Here is a 22,786-nt window from a genome sequence, read left to right as displayed (position 1 = left end):
ACTTACTGAGCTCAACTAAACTCGAAATCGACTCGATTATTGTCTTCTGCGTTAAGGTTTATAGATTTTTGATTACTTTTCCACTTTCTCCCGTCACCTCACTTTTCCGCAACCGCATCATTACTTTTCCATTCTTTTTCAACGTCATCACTACTTTTTTTCACCCGTCTTCATTTTTTCCTCTATTTTTCTCTCTCCTCACCGACGCTCCCTTCATCCACACCCATCACTTCAAAAGATTTTTTCTTTTAAAAGATTTTTGTCATTGTTATTCTTTTGTTTATATGCAAAAGTCTCTAAAGCTCGGCTCTCATAATAATGCCTACTCAGCCATCTCCGCCATCTTTTTATGTAGGAAATCACGTTTTTGTTGAACCTAAACAAGTTAAACGAGCGTGACTCAAGTCGAGCTCCAGTTCCTTCATTGTCAACCTAGTAGAGTTCAGGTTAACTTTAACTTTTGAAGCTTGGCTCAAGCTCAATCTAGCCGAGTTCGAGTTGACTGACATTGGGCTCGACTGCAGCCCTAAATGGATTTGAATCCAACAAACTGAGCCCTTAGACCCAATATGAAAGTGGGTGAAATTGTTACACCTATTTACTTGGGGTTAAGAGATGGGGGCATGGCTTCAAATGGTATACTTAGCCCCAACAGAACCCTGCCCAACATAGCCCTGTGCGAATGATGGAAAAAAGGATTGGAAAAAAGGAGGCAGTTTAGGCTTCCAAATAAAACTTAGCGTGTATTTGTGAGAATTTGAATCTGCAATGATTGAACCCAGCGAGAGATGCCGACGAGCCGGTGGCTGGTCGCAGATCAAAGAATCAGTTGACTCGAGTCTTGACCCTCCTGAATCCTTCCGACCTTCTCTTTTTTTCTTTGCCGCGCAGGCGCCTGCCTCCTGGTTTGTGTTTGTGGATGGCGGTCTGCAACGCCGTTGCTGATTCAGTCTTCGATTCCATCAGCCGTGGTGGTTCAGGTTTTCTCTCTCTCTTTCTCTCTCTGTGTTTCTCTCTCTCTCTCTCTCCCTCCGTGACTCCTTATTCTCTCTTCGTTTTGTTGGGTGTGCCGAATTGCCGGAAGAAGTGTCGGACGATCAACTGTCGATGTGAGGATGCATTTCTTTCTGTCCCTTTCTCATAGCAGTGGCGTTATCTTCGGCCACTGAGCTCATACCTTTCTCTCTTTCCCTCAAGAGTTTCAGATTACATTTTCTATACGGGAAAAATTTGGAGCGGGCCCTCAGAATCGTCGACTTAGGCGGTGTCAAGCGCATTGCTGGCGAACCCAGTGGCCGAGCGCTCTTTCTGGTCACTCTCCTCCCCCCCTCCTTCATGGGCTTCCTTTTTCCCTCCTTGTTCTTGCTGGGTTTTCTTTTTCGTCATGTTTTCTGTTTATTTGCGTGTCGTGTTGAGCATTACCGGATTACGTTGGATCAGGTGGTGGGAGAATCAAGAAGGAAGGAAGAGTACATCTGCTTCCCCGCCCACCACTGCACCTGCTACTCTTTCTTCTACGACGTTGTCAACAAGGCCGAGCAACTCTGTGTACGGCTGCTAGTCCCTGCCCAGTCTCCCCTGTACCTTCACTTTCTTCGTCCTTTTTTTTCTAATGGTTGTATTTGTCACCTGTTAAATTTATTTTCCTTCATCCTCATCGGCCTACTTTTTCTTTGTTGGTCCAGTGTAAGCATCAGTTGGCTGCACGGCTCGCGGAGGTGGTGCAGGCTTACACGGAAGTGAGGGTGCCCGACGAGGAGCTGGCTATCATCCTCTCGAGGCTCTGACGCTTATCTGTGGTGTAATTTTTGTTCAATCTCAAGAGGTGATTCTTCTCTTTGGTGTAATTTCTTTCAGTCCCTATAGGTGATTGGTTTATTTGTCCTTTCCATATTACTCGTGTCCTATTTGGTGATTGACGTTGCTATCTTTGTTCATTTGTCATTTTGATGTGAGTTTTAGCTGTTTAATCATTAGTGCGAATGATATATTCTCTGGAAACTATCTAAACTCCAGAAAAGATATACATTGTATCCTTTTTCTTTTTTCTGCTTTTCTGTACTGATGTACTGATTAAAAGCTGTTCTATCAGTAGAAGGTGTTGTAAAAATTGTTTTCCTTTGCTTACAGTTTATTCATTTGAAGCATTCATATATTGAAGCTGAGAGTAAAAAGATATTTCCTCTTTGTTTCTTAGATGGACAAGGCTGGTTATGTGGGGTGTAAATAAATATATTTGTGCTCTTTCTTTAGAATTGTGTCTCATATTCTAGTAAGCATAAAGCATTTAATGAATGGTAATGTGGAACCTCAACTCAAACACTTCAAAACCTTCAACGTTTCACTTACTTGAGTTCCTCACGATGTCAAAGGAATCACGACCATATTCTTTTAATTTTAGAAAATAATACTGACTTGCTTATTGAATTCACGACTTCCATTATCCGATATTATCAATTATTGATGTTTATAGAAGCTTGTGAAGCCAAATGACTTATTTCAATCTCTTGAAGAATAACAAGCTGGACAAAGGGTGGTTGCTTGGGTTAGAAATTGGTAGTTGATATGTTGGTTTGGCTATTTCTTTTCTCTTGTTTTCACTTTTCCTTTTTCTTAAGGTTTTTGAGATTTCAGCAACTGCATAGACCATCACCCTTCGCTCTGATGCCCAACCAGTCTGACTAACCCGAGGAGCACGATTGGGTCATTTACTTGCCGAGAGGGAGAATCTATCAGGGGATTTTCCCCTTTGTAAGCCTTTTTTTTAATAGCTCTATTCGTTGCCGATACAAGAGAATCTATAAAAACATAAATTGAGCATGCATTCATGTTCATAGCATAACGTGCTTATGCTTAATCGAATTAAAAGAAAATCAAATTGCATGAGGACATTGTTTATCTCTTTCATTCTTGTGAAAATATAATATGTCATCATCATCATGTTGATGGGAACATGAGAATATTGTTGTCATGCATGCACCCATATCACCATGTACATAAAATACAATCAACACTGAAAAAAGGGAGGAAGACCACATACCTTTTTGTTCTAACCAAAACCCCAATATGGACAACCAACAATAATGAGAGAAGAGGACAAGAAGAATGAGTGAGTAGAGGTGATCAATTCCTTTTAAAACAAAATGTTTAGGGCAGTTTCGTTCTCATTAGATTTTGAAACTCTCCTAATCAATCAAGGACTGTTTATGGGGAAACTGCTCACCAGCAATAATTAAATACTGTTAATTTGTAAAATTAATTTGTCAGTTTATTTATGTTAAAATGCAGGAGTTACAGTGGTACTTCTTTTGACGATTCTAGCAAATGAGTTTGCTTGTTGTACACCATTAGTTTGACGTAGTTACTGTTTCGTAGTTCCTGATTTGAGTTCGTATTTGTGCAGGCAGGAAAAGAAGTGGTAAAAGAGGCAAGATGCGATTGAAGAAGCACAAGCGAAACCGGAAGGTGGTGCGATTCTACTCAACTTGCTATGGCTTTAGGGAGCCATTCAAGGTGCTATGCGATGGCACCTTCCTTCATCACCTTGTGCTTAACAAGCTCGGTTCTCCCCAGGAAGTACTCTCATCGCTTCTCTCTGCTCGGGCTATGCTCTTTACCACAAGGTAGCTGCTGTCATTTTCCCTGTTTTTCTATTTTCTTCATCTTGTTTGGGTTTACCAATTTATTACTGAACTCTTCGCTACTAGTGCATCATCTTAAAACCTGTAACTGTTATTCTTATTCAGGTGTATTATTTCAGAGCTTAAGCGGCTTGGGGAATCCTTTTCTGAATCACTGAAGAGCGCCCTTGGCCTCACAATAACCAAGTCTGTCAATCTTCTTATTGTTGTCCTTTACCTTCCTTCTCTTTCTTCCCCTTTCCCCTTACTGAAGTAATTGATAATACTTGTTATGAATGCAGATGTGAGCATCCTAATAGAGTATCTGCTTCCAACTGCATTGAAGCAATTGTAAAGGACAATAATTCAGATCACTTCTTTGTTGCAAGCCAAGATGCAGATCTCCGAAAGACATTTCGGGAGGTTCTGTCTCTCTTTCTCCCTTCCTTTCCTTCTTTATAGGTTCCAGAACTAGTGCTCATACATTCGTTTTTGTTGGCATTTATCTCAAGATGGTCATGTTGGTTGTAGTCTACTTGGGCAAAGGAACTTAATGGATACAGATCATGTGATGCATTCCTACCCTAATTCATTTAGCAGATAAAATGTAGATTTTGTGTCTTTTCATAATGTGTATGCCATAATATGTGTTGTTCTTCCTACAGTGATCGTACTAGTAGTGGGTTTTAAAAATGCATCTACTGAAAAGGAGAATATCTTAGCGTTTTATATTCTGAAACCAGAGAAACCACCACTTTAACTATTTTGGCAGTTTAGGATGACAGAAACCATCTCATGCTGTCACCTGGGACAAATAACCTGAAAATGATGACCGCAAATGCAAAATAAAGAATAAGCAGATGGTAGGCACTTTCTTTTTTCTAGATGTTCACTATTTTTTATTTGGGTCCAATCTTAAGAAGGCATTTCAAGCATGAAGTTGTGCGCAAAAGGTGCTATAGATTTACTAGAAAGAGCAGAATAATACATGCATCTGAAGTTGTGTAGCAAAGTTCTTGTTTGAACTCTGCAGATATGGAAAAGTTTGTGGAAAGAGTGGTAAAGTCTACAAGATCTGCAGCAATTGTTGGTATGCTATAGGCCTATACATAATCCATGCTTTCTGAAGTGCAACAATTTTGCTTAAAATTTGAATATCAAATCAAGTAGTTGGCAGGGGAGGGTGTGCTCTAAAGGGATTCCTTTACTAAACTTGTCCAATGGTCACATTGAGTGTTGCAGGGCACTCAGTTTCCTGCTTTGCTATTTGATATGAGAATATCCTTCTTTCAATTCTCTTTATGCATATTGAAATGAAGATCACTGATTTCTATTTTACCTTGTACCACGCTTCAATGAGATAAATATTACTGTCATTAAATTGCGACTGTGGTCCAATGCCAATATTATCTTTGTTTCATATCTTCTTTGGAAGTTTATGCTGTAATTAGTCTTCACTCACAGTGAGTTGCTTGCTGCAGAAATAAACTGATTTCTTATTGCCATGCAGATACCAGGTGTTCCTGCAATATATGCAATTAGAAATTCTTTATTCCTTGATCAACCATCAGCTTGTCACCTGCAATTTGTGAGAATGGCTGAAGAGGAGCGCCTACACATGAAGGAATTGGAACTAGAGACGATAAAGAAAAGGGAAAAGAGGAGTCCTTCTGACCAAGATTTAGGAGATGGTACTGAAAATTTAGGAGATGCTGCAAAAGGAAGGGATGTGCGCAGCACGCGTACAAGTTGGGCATTTAATAAAAAAGATAAATCTAAGTTCAAAAGGAAAAGGGCAAAGGTTAGCAGTTCAGTTGCATATTCTTCTTTCCTAGCACTGTTTCTGATACATATCGTCATAGCAGCAATTTCCTTTCTATGCCAAGCTTTTAGTATGTGGATATTCAAAGTAAGAAGGCCTTTTATTTTATTATTTAGCAAACCTGAAACATTCTTCTGTTTGTTCTCCGGTTAAGGGCTATAGTTTTTAATAGGTTCCATGAAAAACTCAAAGGACAGGGTTTGCTCATTCATGAAGTTGCTTTTTCAAGCACTTACGGGGAAAGCAGTCCAAGAGAATGTTGCAAATGAGCATTCCATAGACTAGGATGTCCTTTGTAGATAATTTTTCTAATATAAAGAAACTCTTCATTGCTAGGTGGTTTATTTCATTAACAATTATCTTTAGCCATCGACACAGGTGCTTATTTTTTAACTTCCAAGTCTGACTTGGTATTGGTACTTTCTCACATGGAATTAGCTAATTGTGTTTCTTTCAATCAAAGCACTTATTTTATTCTTATTCTGGTAATTTGGCAACCCATGTGCATGAGCTACATTGTGTTGGTTCCTATTATGTCTCAGGTTGATTTAGAGTCTCAAAGTTTGTTTTATCAGTTATACTGAATTGGTTACTTCTGTTTCTATACTGAAAAATGTTAGCTAGGGTGATAATATCTTAACTCGCATTCCATTTTTCTATGCAATGTTCCTTTAGAATTTTATGTTTATAATCTATACTTAATTCTGGTAGGGGCCAAATCCATTATCATGCAAAAAGAAGAAGAATTCTAAAGATCCTGCTGCTGCTTGATCAACTGGTGAGTGAATTCATGTGTAATGTGTCTTGTCAAGTAGATCATTTGTTTGTGTCTCTTATTGCTCCAACTTACTTTTTATCAGCTTTTTTATGCAGCTTTTAGGCTTTGAAACCATTCCATTTAAGTTCTTATAATACTACAAAAGTTTTGGCTAGATAAAATCTGCTGCGAATGGATTTGAAAACTTTTAGTGAGACTCAAAATTCATATTTGTTAGTGTACATTTGTGAAGCTTAACTGTACAAGTCTGATCAAAGTGCTCAAAACTGGAAATAAGCAATACTAAAATTCACATTTGTCTGTGTAGGTTTTGTAAGAATCTTTGCTTATGCACGTCTCTCCGTCTGAAATCTGCTAGAATGAGAAGAAGAAGTAGAAGAGAAGACAAATGGAGAAAGAGGGTCACAGCAGTTTTAGCCGTGTGATCCTTAAGCTATATTAAAGAATAAACCTAATCAGGTTATAACAAAATGTACACAAATTATATAACATTTACAGATGTGCCACCGCCTAGTATGTTTAGGCGTGTGGATTAGAAAACAAGTGGATCGGGTCTGAATAGACCCGAACCTCCATACGCTAACAGCCCCCCTCAAGTTGTGCATGAGATTTGACCATGCATAACTTGTTCTTCAAATCCCAAAAATGCTGCCCCGTGAGTCCTTTAGTAAAGATATCAGCTATCTGTTCACTGGTGGATATATAAGTAGGCACGATCTCGGCTTCTTCAACCTTCTGACGGATGAAGTGTTGATCAATCTCTATGTGTTTGGTACGATTATGCAAAATGGGATTGAAGGCAATTTTTATTGCACTTTGATTGTCACATAGTAATGATGATTGGGCAATAGGAAGATTAAGCTCTCCAAGCAAATGTCGTAACCATGATGCTTCAGCGGTCCCTACAGCCATTGCTCTATACTCTGCCTCAGTGCTGGATCGTGCAACAGCACGCTGCTTTTTACTGCTCCAACAGATAAGATTAGAATCAAGAAAAAGACAGAAGCCTGAAACTGATCGTCGATCATCGGGATCGCCTGCCCAGTCTGCATCAGTATATGTATATATGCTATGTCCAAGAGAAAGATTGGGGCATTTTGTGTAGACTAGTCCATCTCCAAGAGAAGCTTTGAGATACCGTAATATCCGCTTAGCGGCATCCATATGTCCTTCTGTGGGGGCATGCATGAACTGAGAAATCTGATTTACAGCATATACTATATCTGGGCGAGTAAAAGTGAGGTATTGTAACATACCAACAATGCTGCGATAGAATGTAGGATCGGAATATGCTGCAGTTCCATCAGATGAAGTCAACTTAGTGTTTAGAACACTAGGAGTAGTTATGGGTTTGCAATTAGTCATGCCTGCCTTGTCCAAAACATCTAGGGTATACTTGTGCTGCGTAAGAGTCAATCTATCATTTGTCCTGTCAAGCTCAACACCCAAAAAATACCGTAATTCGCCAAGATCCTTCATCTTGAATTCTTGCTTCAACATATTTTTAACATAGGATATATGTGATGTCGAGTTCCCAGTGATAACAATATCATCAACATATATAAGCAACCAAGTGGTAGCTTCTCCGGAATGATAGATAAACAAAGAGTGATCGAGAGAGCTTCGGAGAAAACCAACTTGTTGTATATGATGAGAAAAACGATCGAACCATGATCTAGAAGCTTGCTTCAACCCATATAGAGATTTTTGTAATTTACAAACCCATTGTTGAGGATCATGAGTAGTATAGCCAGGGGGTTGCTCCATATAGACCTCCTCCTTAAGAATCCCATGAAGAAATGCATTTTTAACATCTAACTGATAAAGAGGCCACCCATATGAGACTGCAAGAGAAATAATCACGCGTATTGTTCCCATCTTGATAACTGGACTGAATGTTTCATCATAATCTTCCCCATATTGTTGAGTGAACCCGCGTGCCACAAGACGCGCCTTATGTCGATCAATGCTACCATCTGGCTTATATTTCAGCTTGTAAACCCACTTAGAACCTACAACATTCTTAGTATTTGGACGAGGAACAATCTGCCAAGTTTGACATTCATGTAAGGCTGCCATTTCCTCATTCATAGCTTCAACCCAACATTTTTCCTTACTCGCATGGTGATAAGATTTTGGTTCCACCTTTTTGTTGACTTCTGTCATAAACAACTGAAAATCCAAAGAAAAAGTATTATAGCTCACCCATCTATCAATAGGATGTCTCACGCGTTGTGACTGGCGTGGAACTGCGGTAGGTTCTGCCGTAGGAACTGATCGCCTAGAATACACCAGGCCTGAAAATCGATTATATGGAGGTGGATCATTGGGTTGAGGAAATGGAGGCACGCTGTCCAAGGAGCTACTGACAGGTGTTTCAGGTTCATTAACAGCTTGCTCCTTGTGTTCATTCAACTTTTCCGCCCCTTGTCTTAAGATTTCAGCATGTAACCAAGTATCATAAACCTCATTTTTGTCCTTGAGTGTTAAAGAAGTTGCCTTGGAGTCCTGTAACCTGCTTTCATCAAAAACAACATGCCGTGAAATATGTACACGCCCAGTTTTAGGGTTGTAACACCTATAACCCTTGTAATTTTCTGCATACCCTATAAATCTGCACAAAACAGCACGATCTTGAAATTTGTTTCGTAAGGAAACATCAACATGTACATAGCACACACATCCAAAAACACGTAAATCTTCATAACACGGCTGTTCTTGATGTAATAGAAAAAATGGAGATTTTCCATCAAGCAAAGCCAATGGCAGTCGATTTATAACATGAACAGCTGTATGAAAAGCCTCGGTCCACAATGTCATAGGTAAGTCTGTGTCATGCATCATGCTAAGGGCGCTTTCAACAATATGCCTATGTTTCCTTTCAGCAATTCCGTTTTGCTGAGGTGTATGCGGACATGAAGTTTGTCTAGTGATCCCATTATCTAGTAGATACTCAGTAAATTCATTAGAAATAAATTCACCACCACCATCACATTGAAAATGCACAATATTGCTGGAATATTTGTTCCGAACCAAAGCATGAAATTGAGTAAACAGGCGGAAGACTTCTGATTTGTGTTTGATGAAGTGAATCCAAGTATATCGGGAATATGAATCAATAAAAATAACATAATATCTACTCCCAGAAGAAGAAGGAATTGGAGCAGGCCCCCAAACATCGCAATGTATAGTGTCAAAAACCTTTGAAGCTCTTTTATTTATTAATTGAAAAGGAAGGGCATGGCTCTTACAGAGATGACAACTCGAGCACATGCTGGACTCACTGACTGAACTCAGACTGGACTTATCTAAGAGCCCGTCTGCAACAAGACTTCGAACAAAAGACTGACTACAATGAGCTAACCGACCATGCCAAATGGATGGCTTATTATATTCTGCGACATTGATTTCACTATGAATTGAAAAGGATGGATCTGAAGAGTGAGATTTTGACAACTTTGGAGCTTCTTCAAGAACATACATGTCGCCTTTGCGAGTGCCCTCAGCGAACGTCCTCTTGGTTCGAGCATCCTTGACATAAACAGAAGACGGTGTAAATTCAACAAAGGAGTGAGTATCATCAATCAGTTTGGACACTGAGATAATATTTTTCTTGACACTTGGAACAACAAGGACATCCTTTAATGGAATGGAAGAGGAACCCATAGATATTTGTGCATTTCCAATGTGCGATATTGTGTGATGGGAACCATCTCCCGTGACAACTGAGCCTTGATCTAAATAAGGGAAAACACTAGATAAAGTACCTGTGTCACCAGTAACATGGGCTGCTGCTCCAGAGTCCACATACCACTCTCCTTGCTCATTTTGCTTCAAGTGGAGCTTAGATAAGGCTGTCATAAGAAGTTGTTGCACCTCCGATGAAACATTTGATGTTGGATTTGAGCTAGATGAGGATGAAACGGACCCTGCTGCTGCCTTGTTTTCACGCCTGACTTGATTATTCTTATTCTGAGGATTGTGCCAACATTCTGATTTCACATGTCCCCTCTTATTACAATAAAAGCAAGTTGGAACCCTTCTAGATGTGGCAGCAGTAGTATTCATGCCTGGTGGTGTCGGGAGAATCCCTCTTCCCATTCCTGCCTGAGGAGTCCAAGGTCGAGTACGATTCCCTTGCAATGCATGTGTTCCTGTAATCAATATATTGTGGCTGTTGGGAGAAGTCAAATTCTGTCGCTGGACACGACTAGCTTCGTGTTGAAATAACTTGGCTTTCAGATCTTCAAAAGATGGGAGGATAGGTAAAACCTCCAAGGCTGTGCAAAAAATATCAAACTCTGTTCCCAGGCCACTCAAGGCTTGTTGCACTTTGTCTTTATCGCTGACAGGATGTCCAATGGCAGCAAGTTGATCACTTACATTTTTGATTTCATTCAGATATTCCAAAACTGTACGCGTCCCACGCTTGATATCCTGAAATTGTCTTCTTAATTGCAGAAACCGTGCTTCCGATACTTGAGAATACGTTGTGGCAAGGGTAGACCACAATTCAAAGGCTGTCAAATCATCATCAATGCCTCCTAATACCTCCTCTGACAAGGTAGAAGTAATATATGCGACAAGTGACTGGTCGTGGGCCAGCCAAACATCATATTCAGGATTACTTGCCGTAAGAGTATCATATTCAATGCTAGTTTCACTTCCAGCCGAAGCCCCAATAGCTTGATCTCCCACTACGGTCTTCTTCACTTCACGGTAAATATATTTTGGAGGTGCTGGAGTAGTGCCATCGATATGCCCATAGAGTCTATGACTTTTAATAAATGGAACAATTTGACGTTTCCAAGTCAAATAGTTACTATGATTCAATTTTTGGGAAATAAGTTGGGAGAGAAAACTGGAGGATAGAAGAGAGGGCGTCGGCTGATCCATGACTGAATAAAGATGATTAGGGCAGACAACGTGAGACAGAAAACAGAATTAGGGCAAAAACGGACCGGAATTAGGGCAGAAAACAGAATTAGGGCAGAAAACAGAATTGAGGCAGAAAACAGAATTAGGGCAAAAAACGGACTGAAATTAGGGCAAATGGATTTAGGGCAAACCACACAAGATTCAAGGCAAAAACAGAAATGAGGGATATCCACGCCAGAAATGAGTACTTAGGGCAGATTAGGGATAATCACGTCAAACTGAAACCACTCACCGGAGGACGAGGGAACCTGGCTCTGATACCATGTAAGAATCTTTGCTTATGCACGTCTCTCCGTCTGAAATCTGCTAGAATGAGAAGAAGAAGTAGAAGAGAAGACAAATGGAGAAAGAGGGTCACAGCAGTTTTAGCCGTGTGATCCTTAAGCTATATTAAAGAATAAACCTAATCAGGTTATAACAAAATGTACACAAATTATATAACATTTACAGATGTGCCACCGCCTAGTATGTTTAGGCGTGTGGATTAGAAAACAAGTGGATCGGGTCTGAATAGACCCGAACCTCCATACGCTAACAGGTTTGTGAAGCAATATCTTATTTATCGGCATAGGCTTGTGAAGCTATAACGGTACAAGTCTGATTTAAGTGCTCAAAACTGGAAATGAGCAATAGAATAAACTAGTGTTTCAGGCTTTTAATTTTTAAATTTTAGTTCCATATAAGACTCAGTCTATATGTCTGAAAAGCATGCATGATACGAGAGTAAATGTTCATAACATTGGAGATCATTCCTGTATGGTCATTTTTTTGAGAAACCTCTCATACGTAAGAGTTTCAGATAAATTATTGGAGCCCACAGGAATATCTGATCTTTATTACATGTAAAGCTCCAATAACAACTGCATTAGACGAGGCTTTTTCTAAAGGAGACAATCCATTTTTTTCTGAAATTTGCTTGAATTTAAGAAAAAAAACCAACAAGTACTCAAGTCTATCAATCTTTATTACATATATAGCACCAATAGCAACTGGATTATACAAGTCTCTTTTTTAAAGAGAATCCAAACTTTTCAGAAATTTGCTTGAATTTAAGAAGAAAACCAACAGGTACCCAAGTCTTACACATCCACCCACTGTCTATCTCTCATGGGATCTCCTATATACAATAATACAAACTTAAAAACTTGTTTCTACAAACTGGTCTTAAAATCCTTATCAATAAAATCTTCTTCAATATTTTTTATTCTCACACTTATTTTGGCTAATGTAATGAGCTATAAAGTCACAAGCGGAATTTAACTACATGGAAATAACTTATTTTAATTGTTTCTGTGAAATATGTACAAATACAAAAATGGGTTTGTTATTTGCATGTCTGTTAGGTTAATGGACATGGATATAGTGCTCCATCTATTGTTGATTTGGTACAAGTGCGTGAGCACATTATAGTTGAGGTGAATGGAATGTGATAAACAAGTGGAGGTGCTTTGGGAAGTTACTGAGCAGCTAAGAGTTAAAAGGGCAACCCTCATCCTTGTTATGGTCTTGAAGATGTAACTAAGATTGCTAGAAGAGAAATGCATAGAATAGCCTTCTTTTAATCCTCACATGACTGGAATTGTTCCCCGAGGAGCTTTTAAATTGCATCTCCATTTTGATATGTAAAGCGAGCCTGATTTGATCTCTTAGATCATGAAAACTGCGTTGAATTACAGTGGGTTTTTAAAGTGGGCTGGACTGGCTGAATAAACAAACTACTTTAGCAGTCTTTAAGTTTTTTGTTTGATTTTTTTTTTCTTTCTTTTTTTTACCTGAGGACAAGGGCATGTTGAATCAGGTCTTCGATGACTACCCAGCTTGTCAGATGATTATCTGTTAGTTCTAGCTGCAAGAAAAAAATTTGAATTTGCCATATCCCTAATGATGTTTCAGTAATTTAGTATAGTTAATGTGCTAACTCGAAACGAACCATGTTATAAATGTTCCTGATGTAAAGATGTCAAGAGCTCTATCTTTTAGTATGTCTAACCAAACATAACTTCGATACCGGGAGTCTGGTTGAGCATGTTGTATAAGATAAGCGCCATATCAAGTTATGTTATGGAATCTTTTTGCATATGATCTTTATATGATTTTTTTGATCCTTTCACTTTCATGCACTTGCAGGTGCATTGGTTGCTATAACTCAGAAATGGACGAAAGTCGATATTGCGGAAGCAGCCTCACATCATGCTTATTATGGTGTCAAGAGTATTAGCCAACAGAGTAGGATTTTCACTACTTTCATATTTGTTAAAAAAAAAAAGCTTGGAAAACGAAGTTATTAATTAGTTTTTGTAATTTAGTCCGTGAGAGAAAATAGTAATGTGCTTCTCAATCTTGATGCGTATATCACCTCACCAGTTTTGTTCCAACAGGTAAAATTCAGATATTTATTATAAACTCCCAGCCTTTTGCTAGGGCTAGACTAAGAAAAGATGCCAGGTTGGTGGAAGAAATTGACCGGTAGTGGGAAGCATCGCCCTTCAAGAAGGAGAAAAAGGAGCATGGGAGTGAATAAGGTCATACTCCAAACGGACGATGATATTCTGAGAAAGAGAAACCTGGGAAAAAAGACTTGAAAAAATTCAAAAGGAAAAGAGACTTTAAAAAGTTAAAAAGGCAGGGGGAAGAATGAAGGGTCGGTGGATTCGTGAGAGAAACCTCGGGTATAAAACTGTATTCATATTAGTTGCCGACTTTCCCTTGAGCCTAATTTTTTCTTAGTTGTGTTTTCTTGTTCGGTTGGTTAGGGTGAGCGGGAGACCAGATAAGATACTCGAGTTCCTCATTCCTTTCCTGCCTTTGGGGTTCTTGGTTACATCGGCAAACAAATGATAGTGATGCACTCTTTAACTTAGTTATCACACTTTACCAGTTAAGATGGAGAGACATAATATTCATAAGAACCAAACTAAAGATGTGCCATTTCACACGCCCCTCACCGGTTAAGAGAAACACACAAGAAAATCAAAGGGACACCAAAGCAAACAAAAGTAAAGTTTCTCTTAAACACCAATTAATCAAAGTTAAAAAGCATTTTTTTTTGAAGGAGCTAAACCCTAAATCTGAATTGGATCTCGGGTCTTAAAATGAGAATGTCCAAATTCAAAGAAAACACTAGAACATCCAAATAAGAAGAAAAACTAACTATCCTAAGATACAGAATGGATTGCAATCCGAGACTCAACCCGCCAAGCTACTGCCTCAATCTCTCGGGATCTAAGACTTTGGCGCCTGACGAAGATAGATGTCGAGGGCCGCCAACTAAGTCTTGTGATGGGAAGGATCGCACCTTGAGTACGTATGCAAAGGAACCTCTTCCTGTCCAGGTGGGGCTGCAATATAATCACTTACCTTAGACACATCACCAGCTGATACGTCATGTTGTGGGCTCGATGCAGCTAAAGAATCCTCATGCAAATGGCTAGTCTCTTCTGTCTGCATATTAGCTGAAGATTCAATTGCATCATGGTGGGGGACTAGGGAGATGTTCCAGTCATCGAGAAGGTCGCAAAGGTATGCATTTTTTCCTAAGCGCTGAATGATTTGATAAGAGCCATATTTATCGGACCTTAACTTGTGATAAGTTTCAATAGGCAAACGCTCTGGACGAAAATAAAGCCCAAACAAACTGGCCTACCTCAAAATTGACCTTCCTCCTACCCTGGTTAGCATATGCATTGTACGATTCATAGTATCCTACAATTTCTATTTGACTTGCTGATGTATGTCACGTATGTAAGCAACAACATCGATGACTTGAGGGTCGACATTAAAAGAGTATAACACTGGAGCGAGATCAAGTTCATGGATAGGAGATTTGCCATACACAATCGGGAAGGGAGACTTGATAGTAGAATGGTTAACCGACCTGTTATCTGAAAATTCTGCTTCTGGCAGCACCAAATCCCAAATCCGGGTATGTCCCCCAACCAAGCAACAAAATAAATTTTCTAAAGTGTGGTTGACCACTTCAGCCCGTTGGTCTGGGGGTGGTAAGCCCTACTAAACTGTAGCTTAATCTTGAGTAGCACCCACAAAAACTTTCCAAAATGACTCTTGAACCGAGTATCCCGGTTAGAAGTGATGCTTCAAGAGAGACATTAGAAACAGGCAACATATCTAAAGTAGAACAAATATACTAAAGATGCATCAATGGTATGCATATATGGAATAAATACTGCCATCTTGGAAAATCGGTTAACAACTACCATAATGGAATCAAGTCCACGCACCATCTTAGGGAGCTCTACAATAAAGTCCATCGAAACATGATCCTAAGGCTGGTCTGGGATGGGTAAAGGAGTGTATAATCCACTATTTTTGTCATTGGCTTTGGCCATCTGACAAACTAGACAACTTCACATACTTTACCACATCTTTCTGCATTTTAGACCGATAATAAAACTTTACCAAGGAAGGAAGAGACTCATCGGGACCAAAATGTCTTGACATGCCACCTCCATGAATTTTGGAATCAATTGTAATCGGATGGAGAAATTTGAAATGCACAACCTATTACATCGAAAAATAAAGCCATTATGAATTGAGAAAATAATGTTTACGACATTTGCTTTGGCTAGACATTCCTCCCAAGGTTTTTGGAAATCAGGGTCATTTGCATGTAGCTCTTTACAATCATCAAATCAAATGATGTTGATTGATATGGACATATGAAGACTATTTTTCCTGCTAAGGGCATCAACCACTTTGTGAAGAAAGAGTTCCTGATTGATGTTAATAGAGAAGGTTTATTCTTGCAAAAAACAATGCCACTTAGCATGTCAAGTGCTAAGCTTCTTTTGATTAAAAACTTTAAAGCTTTATGGTCTGTCTAAGACAAACTCTTTTGAAATCAAATAATGCTGCCAGTAGAGCAAGGCCTGTACTACGGCATAGAACTCCATATGGTATGTGGAATAGTGGCACTTGACTTGAGTAAGATTTTCACTATAAAATGCAGCTGTTTTTTTTTTTTTAATTTTGACCCGAAACAGCACCAATGCCCACACTCGGTGCATCACATTCAACTTCAAAAACCTTTGATAAATCCATCAATGCTAGCACATGGGCACAGATCATCCTCTCTTTTATAAGCTGAAAAACCTCTCTACAGGACCCCATATGCTTTTAAGGCACTCAGTGATGAGGGACATAATTTTGCTAAGCTTCATATGAACTGTCGGTAAAAATAGGCCTCCATGAAAATTACAGATTTTCCTTAAGAGTCTTAGTACCCAATCAATAATTGTCTACACCTTCGAAGAACCCACTTTGACCTCTTTCGTAGAAAAAATGAACCCAAGATAGTTAAACTATCAGTAAAAATTTTTTGAAAAGTTTTTCCCTCTCAGAATTTGTATATATATATATATATATATATATATGAAACCTTGTGAAAAATGAGGTTTAAATCAAATAGATAAGAGAAGATCATTTTAAAAAGAGAGAGAAAGATTTTAAAATGGAATACACGTATATATATTCATATATACATATATGAGAGTATGTAAAAGCATGTTAAATTATAAGGAGAGAATGATAAAGCAAGATATTCATGTGCACGCATACGTACATAACATGCATATACGTATGTCTTCATAAGTATTAAAATCAAGAAATTTGCTTCATGTGGCATTTGTATCCCTAGACGCTGATTATTGATATGCCAGTTATCTAATAGATCAGAGAAAACTAGAATCCTCTCCAAATGGTAAGGTAGCTTGAGAGTGTACATAGTCAAACAAAAGAAAGAAGACAAATAGAAATTTATGGGAAGACAATAAGTAAGAATTGAAAACGGATGGAATAAATGTGTTTATGTTACTATGCAAGCCCAAAGTTGTGCCCGATTACAAGGAGAGAGAGTTCTGTATGCCGTTCTATGTATGTAATGAGCATACGCTAGATGTGGGTCCTACTATCAATATGCACATTTACTTTCATGCCCAAACTTTGCATATGCGTGTGGAGATAACAAATATATATCAAATAATAAATAAGTATGAAATAATATTTATGAGATAAAAAAAGATTTATAAGATAATGAGATAATAGACGAACAAATGTATAAGATCACACTAAACATAAGTATGAGATAATGTTTATTAGATAACAAAAGATTTATGAAATAATGAATGGATGTCTGAGATAACGCTAAACATAAGTATGAGATAATAAAATATTTATGAAATAATGAGATAATGGATAGATGTATGGAATAACGCTAAACATAAGTATTGAGATAATATTTATGAGATAATGAGATAAAGCTATGAGTGGGGCAAACAAAAAAAAGTTTTTTTATTGCTTAAAGGGTTATATTGGTCATAACAATATATATATATATACAGACTAACAAATTTTACATTTATCAAATCTCCAAATCTTCTTTTTGCACGTTCTTTTTGTGTCCCTATAAAAGGTTTATTTTTATATTAGTCATGGACGTTTTTTGCCATCATTAAAATGATGCATGAAATTACATACATAAGGGCAGCGTATATAACCAGCTTCAGATTGCAAGAGCACCTGCAAAAGTCTCATATTACAGTCAAACTTGGACGCTTGGAACAGCTTGGGAATACTTCAGCTATGTGTGCTACTTTTAGTATGTTAACTGCTGCTTTTAGTCGTGGGTGAGTGAGGGAAGATTTCCACCTAACCCTTCATCCCCTTAGAGAAGTTGTTTGGTAATGGTAATATTTTGTTATTATCTTATGAATCTGCTCTAAAAAATGTGGCAGATTCATAAAACGCCATTAGAAGTTTTTTTTTTTTTGAACAGATTCATGCGACAATAATATATTACTGTTGGCAAACAACCTCTTATAGTATAGGGTCCGTTTTCGGTGCCTCAAGGTACTGCCGACACTGCCCTTCAACTTGTGCGCCAGTGTCTCTTGCTTTTTCTAGCATAGAGAGTTGATGCCCAATGAATTCGAAATAGATACTGGGAGTCTATCAGGACCCACCCTATGGTGGTGCCAATCTCCTTGAGGACTGCTTTCAGTTGAAAACTGTATCTTACAATATCATGTTTAAAAGCGTGAGAATATGTGAAATTTGTAACTAAATGCAGGGTACCTGCAGGAGTCGCTATTAATATATATATATATATCCAACTGAACTGTGATGGGAACGACCGAAATGTTGTAGTCGTCCAGAGAACTTGGTGCTTTTATTTACGCAGGCTAATCTATTAACTCATCAAGCCATGGTCTCATAACCATACTGCCTCAGAACATCTGAACCCGATTCCTTCATATCCCCATTTGCTTTAGCTTCCAGTCAGACGAGGAAAACCGGCAAAGAGAACTAGTATTAATAAATATTACTGGTATCTCTTATTTCAATTGGCGGCAGTCGTGTACGTTTCCAAGAACACTAATGTGGATCAGTTTCTCAGTATAATCAGGAAAAGCTGGTATTAACTAAGTAAAACTAGTATTAACTAAGTCACATAGGTACGTGGGTTATGCCCATGTACCAATACGGTACTGTGGTATGCCAATACCGGGGTATGGCGGTACACTGTTGGTATGTTTGGTCAGAATCAATCCAAACCACATTTTTTCTTTACATTTTAACCTTATTTTGTTAGTGTATTTATGTTCTATGAGATATATGTAGGAACTACCAAAGAAGCTATTAAACATTATCCTACTGGTGTTACACACACACACACACAAATATATATATATACCCACACACTCTTTTTCTTTGCCGTATTGTACCTATGTGACTTTGGGTATTAATAAACATTCCTTCTTATATGATATACAATTAGCTGTTTCCAAGACCACCAAATGAATAAAGTCGTTTCCAACACCACCACCGTGTACCTATCAAAGATTGTAAATGAACATCCTTGAAATTCCAAAAGCTAAAATGAGAAAAGAACGAGTGCCATCCTGCAGAAAAACAAAACGCACAGTTAACAGAAGAGTTTAGCAAAAAATCAGCTGTAATTAATCTTTTTAATAAATGGGCCCTTATGCTTTGGAAATTTTCATACAGATAATGTAGTGTGTATGTGTGTTTTCTTTAGATATTTAATGACTTAAATGCCCCTAGAAAATGCTGAAATCTGTATACAATCGCCAGAATCTTAATCTCATTTTCAAAAGTATTATAAAACCATATGGCCTAATTGGCTGTGCGGCCGTCATCAAACTTTAATAAGTAGTAGCATTTTCTTTTCCTTTGTGACCACGCTGAACAAACTCACTGATTTGGACTTCGATTGAAACCTTATTTTTTAAGCCAAATTCATATTTGACTGGCATAAGATCCAACATCTACATGTAATTGAATTGGATCTCAGTCAGATATTAGACTTGGATTCGGAGTAGGCTATAAGACTGCATACTCAATCTCCATTTGATCAGTAATCTGGATTCAAATTTCTTTGTACATTTGGTTAAGATAGGGGCTGCAGAATGGGAATCGGATATGAAAAAAATACTAATGACAGTGCTGGACCCGAACGGGTTGCAATGCCTCGATTCTTGTCCCGGGGAAAAAATGGCGGGAACAGGTTCGGCGAGGGAAGTTTGTCCTTGCGCCGATTTCAAGAGCTCCCCCTACAAATTCTCCTCAGATGCGAAGCACCAAGCGCGCGATCTCTCTCTCTCGCTCTGTCTGAGAATCCATGGCTCCTTTAGCTTCTGATCGGCCAAGGCGTTCGGTGCCGCGTCCTTTGGTGGACCAGGAGAGCGTCGCCAATCTGCTGCCCACTTCGGCCTACGCCTTCCTCAAGGTAAGCTCGACTCCTTCCGCCTCGGCCACCAAGGAAGCCGACCAACAACGCAAGAGCGAAGGGATGGCACCCCCACCTCCACCTTCTGCGGCGGGGACTCCATCAGCGTCGGTCTCCATCAGGGGCATCTACCACTCGGATGACCAGGCCTACTCCGCCGCCATCCACCACCTGGTCTACCTCCTCGAGCCCAAGATCGACGCTGCCTACCTGAACAAGGTCCGGAGCATCGGCACCACCGACACCCTCCCCCAGAAGGATCGATTCAGGAGCATCCTGAGCATCCTGAAGACGGTCGACCCTTCGGGCCCAGATTTCCTGGTTAAGAAGGTGCCCTTGTTCCCCCGCGAGGACATTGATTTGAAGGAGGCGCTCAAGGGCCGGACGATTCCGTTCGTGTATTGGGAGGCTAGCGATGACGACGACGATGGTGGCGACGGGGAAGAGTACGAGCCTTCTGATGATGACGACGGAGACGAGGACGATGACGATGACGAAGAAGATGATAGCCTTGAGGATGACGGGAATGATGCAGGAGATGTCGTGCAAATGGAGGAGGATCCGAAGGTTGGTGATGATGGTCGTGGCTCAATACATGACGCTTAGGAAATAGCAGAATGATCTGTCTCTCTATCTCTCCCCTTTATGTTGGTCGATGTTAATCTCAACCTACTTTCTGTTGCTAAAGAATTGGAACTGCTTTCTTCTTGATTGATTTTCTTTGTAAGGAATTTTCTCATTTTTCTTGTTTCTGCTTTTGATTGGCAGAAGGCCAATAGATTGTGGGCAAAAATGCCCAAGATATTGCCAGCACAAACTGCACCAACTGGATCTGAACTTTGATCATCCAGATCGACTGAACTTCAATATTGACGTCTTAAACACTCAGAAAGCATGCTATAGAACAAATTACATTTGCAGCTCAAACAAGAAGGGTGCACCAATATATCCATCAAATATGCATGAAAAATACTACTGCGGTAGAAAACTCAAAGTGCACCAGCAAGCACCCAAGGGGAAACAAACTTTCTGAAGGCGCTAACCTTTTCATGCTCGCATGGATTAAATAATCAGTCTGTAATATATTCTGCCTTAAAAACTGATGATATATTTGACCAAGGATTTTCCTTCCTCTTCATTCTTCTGACAGTTTCTTTTGGAAGAATAATGAGTTCTTTTCCTTTTGTCCCCTTTTTTGGTTTTACCATGTAAAAATATTCACTTCCAAATCATATGGGCCAGAAATCAACAACATAGTCCCCTGATCTGTTCTGGCACAATAATCTTCGGATAACTCCATGTTTTGAAGATTTCTGTTGCAAACTCCTGCCACATACATAAAAGTTGGACCAACTCTGTAAAACTTTTCCACCTATTCCTCCCTAGCCTGGATCCTTTTTAGCACAGCGTGCTACTACCTCTTTAGTAAGCTCAAGATGCTCTGCGCCCTAAAAACTGTAGAAGTGGGAGCGATCTAAGGAAAAGCATGTGTATGTGGAAGATAATCAGATACTAAATGGATGCTTAGAACTCAGAGAAAGCTCTTTTCATCCTCAAAGATGCTTAAGACTCACGGTTGTTGAATGGCCTGCAAAGGTTCAGAAGTCGCCAATATAAGCTGGATACCATTTTTAACACGTCTGCGTGACATCCCACACTTATAATGCTATTGAAAATGTGAAATAATCGCAAAGGAGACCCACCTTTGACTTGTCTTGAAGGCACCTAGTTTTAGTGTTCCAAGATATGCTCCAATCTTTAGAGTAGATTCATGGAACAGTCTAAACGACCCCTTACTAGAACAAGGCAAAACTATAAGAAAAACAAAAGAGCAGATATCTGTCCCTCGTGGATGTTAGTTCAGATGAATGTAATAAATGGTCTAGTTCACCGAACAGCACAAATGAACAAAAGGTAACCCCGTTTATTTAAAGTTGTGACACAGCTGCATATTTCCTCATATTCTGTTTTGTTGACTGATTCATCTGTCCAAGATCAACCAACCCATATTGACTCAAACATTTGGTTGAGGGCGTGGACGCAGTGCAGGGAGAGATGGCGGAGAGGGAGGGCTTCAGTGCAACAGGTGAAGGGGCGGCACTGCAGCAGATGAGTAAAATCAGCCTGTCCCAGGGGACGAAACCCATTTTTTTAAAAAAAAATTATATTGATATTTCTAAATAATTGTTTTTTCACTTAGATGTTGGTGTCCCTTAAAACTTACAACTTTATATTTAGTGCTCCTTAACCAGAAGTTTCTTACTCAGGCCTCTAGCTGGTCCCTTCGATGGGTGAAGAAGTTGAGGACCTGGGGTCCATTGGTCTTCATCCACTTGCAGGGACAAGAAGAAAAATTTTACCTGAGGAAATTTCGTAGATAGAAGAAAAAAATTTACCTGTGGAAATTTCGCTCTCTTTTCATGAGGATAAGGAATGCACCCCCAAAGTTGGTAATTTTTGGTGTGACATACATGATGAATTTTGGCCTAAGCAGAATGATCCATTGAAACGGTGAGATGGTGGATTAGTAAATATTGTCGAAATGAGCCAAATGTTCGAATAGCTCTGCCAAAAAAAATGTGGAAGATCTATTTATCTGCCAAATCCTGTTCTAAAAGGAACTTACATCTTCGTTACCAGTCAAATGATGCTCATAGCGGTCAATGTTAATTTGCCAAAGCACTAGCGAATATACAAACTTTAACTCAGGAAAATCAGCATGCCTATTAGAAATCATTAACCTTGGGAGCAACAACCACTTTGTTCAACTCCATAAAAACGAAGCACAATATGCTGGTTTGTCAAGGTGGTTGCTATAATTAACCATAAGCAACCCAAAACTGCCGCTTAGATGAAAATGAACC

General features: G+C 39.2%; 1 protein-coding gene across 8 annotated transcripts; it reads left to right on the top strand.

The window, feature by feature from the left end:
• The first annotated feature begins 676 nt into the window (after positions 1–676).
• On the top strand, positions 677–13,499 carry LOC116266965 (uncharacterized). 8 transcript variants are annotated; one of them, XM_031648504.2, is made up of 11 exons: positions 731–980; positions 1,088–1,109; positions 1,198–1,311; positions 1,441–1,580; positions 1,686–1,825; positions 3,404–3,623; positions 3,747–3,827; positions 3,923–4,043; positions 5,131–5,421; positions 6,154–6,220; positions 13,286–13,499. In XM_031648504.2, exons 6-10 carry the CDS (start codon positions 3,433–3,435, stop codon positions 6,211–6,213), a joined length of 744 nt encoding a protein of 247 aa, XP_031504364.1. In that variant the 5' UTR covers positions 731–980; positions 1,088–1,109; positions 1,198–1,311; positions 1,441–1,580; positions 1,686–1,825; positions 3,404–3,432; the 3' UTR covers positions 6,214–6,220; positions 13,286–13,499. The 8 variants fall into 8 exon arrangements, with proteins under 8 accessions (XP_031504372.1, XP_031504370.1, XP_031504371.1 ...); XM_031648506.2 differs by having other exon boundaries at positions 1,085–1,109; XM_031648505.2 differs by lacking the exon at positions 1,088–1,109 and having other exon boundaries at positions 1,206–1,311.
• Positions 13,500–22,786: the final 9,287 nt, after the last annotated feature.

This window comes from Nymphaea colorata, chromosome 13 (assembly GCF_008831285.2).
Source record: "Nymphaea colorata isolate Beijing-Zhang1983 chromosome 13, ASM883128v2, whole genome shotgun sequence".
Taxonomy (NCBI): domain Eukaryota; kingdom Viridiplantae; phylum Streptophyta; class Magnoliopsida; order Nymphaeales; family Nymphaeaceae; genus Nymphaea; species Nymphaea colorata.
Note: the sequence above shows the minus strand (reverse complement) of the source record. Positions and strands in the feature narration are given on the sequence as shown.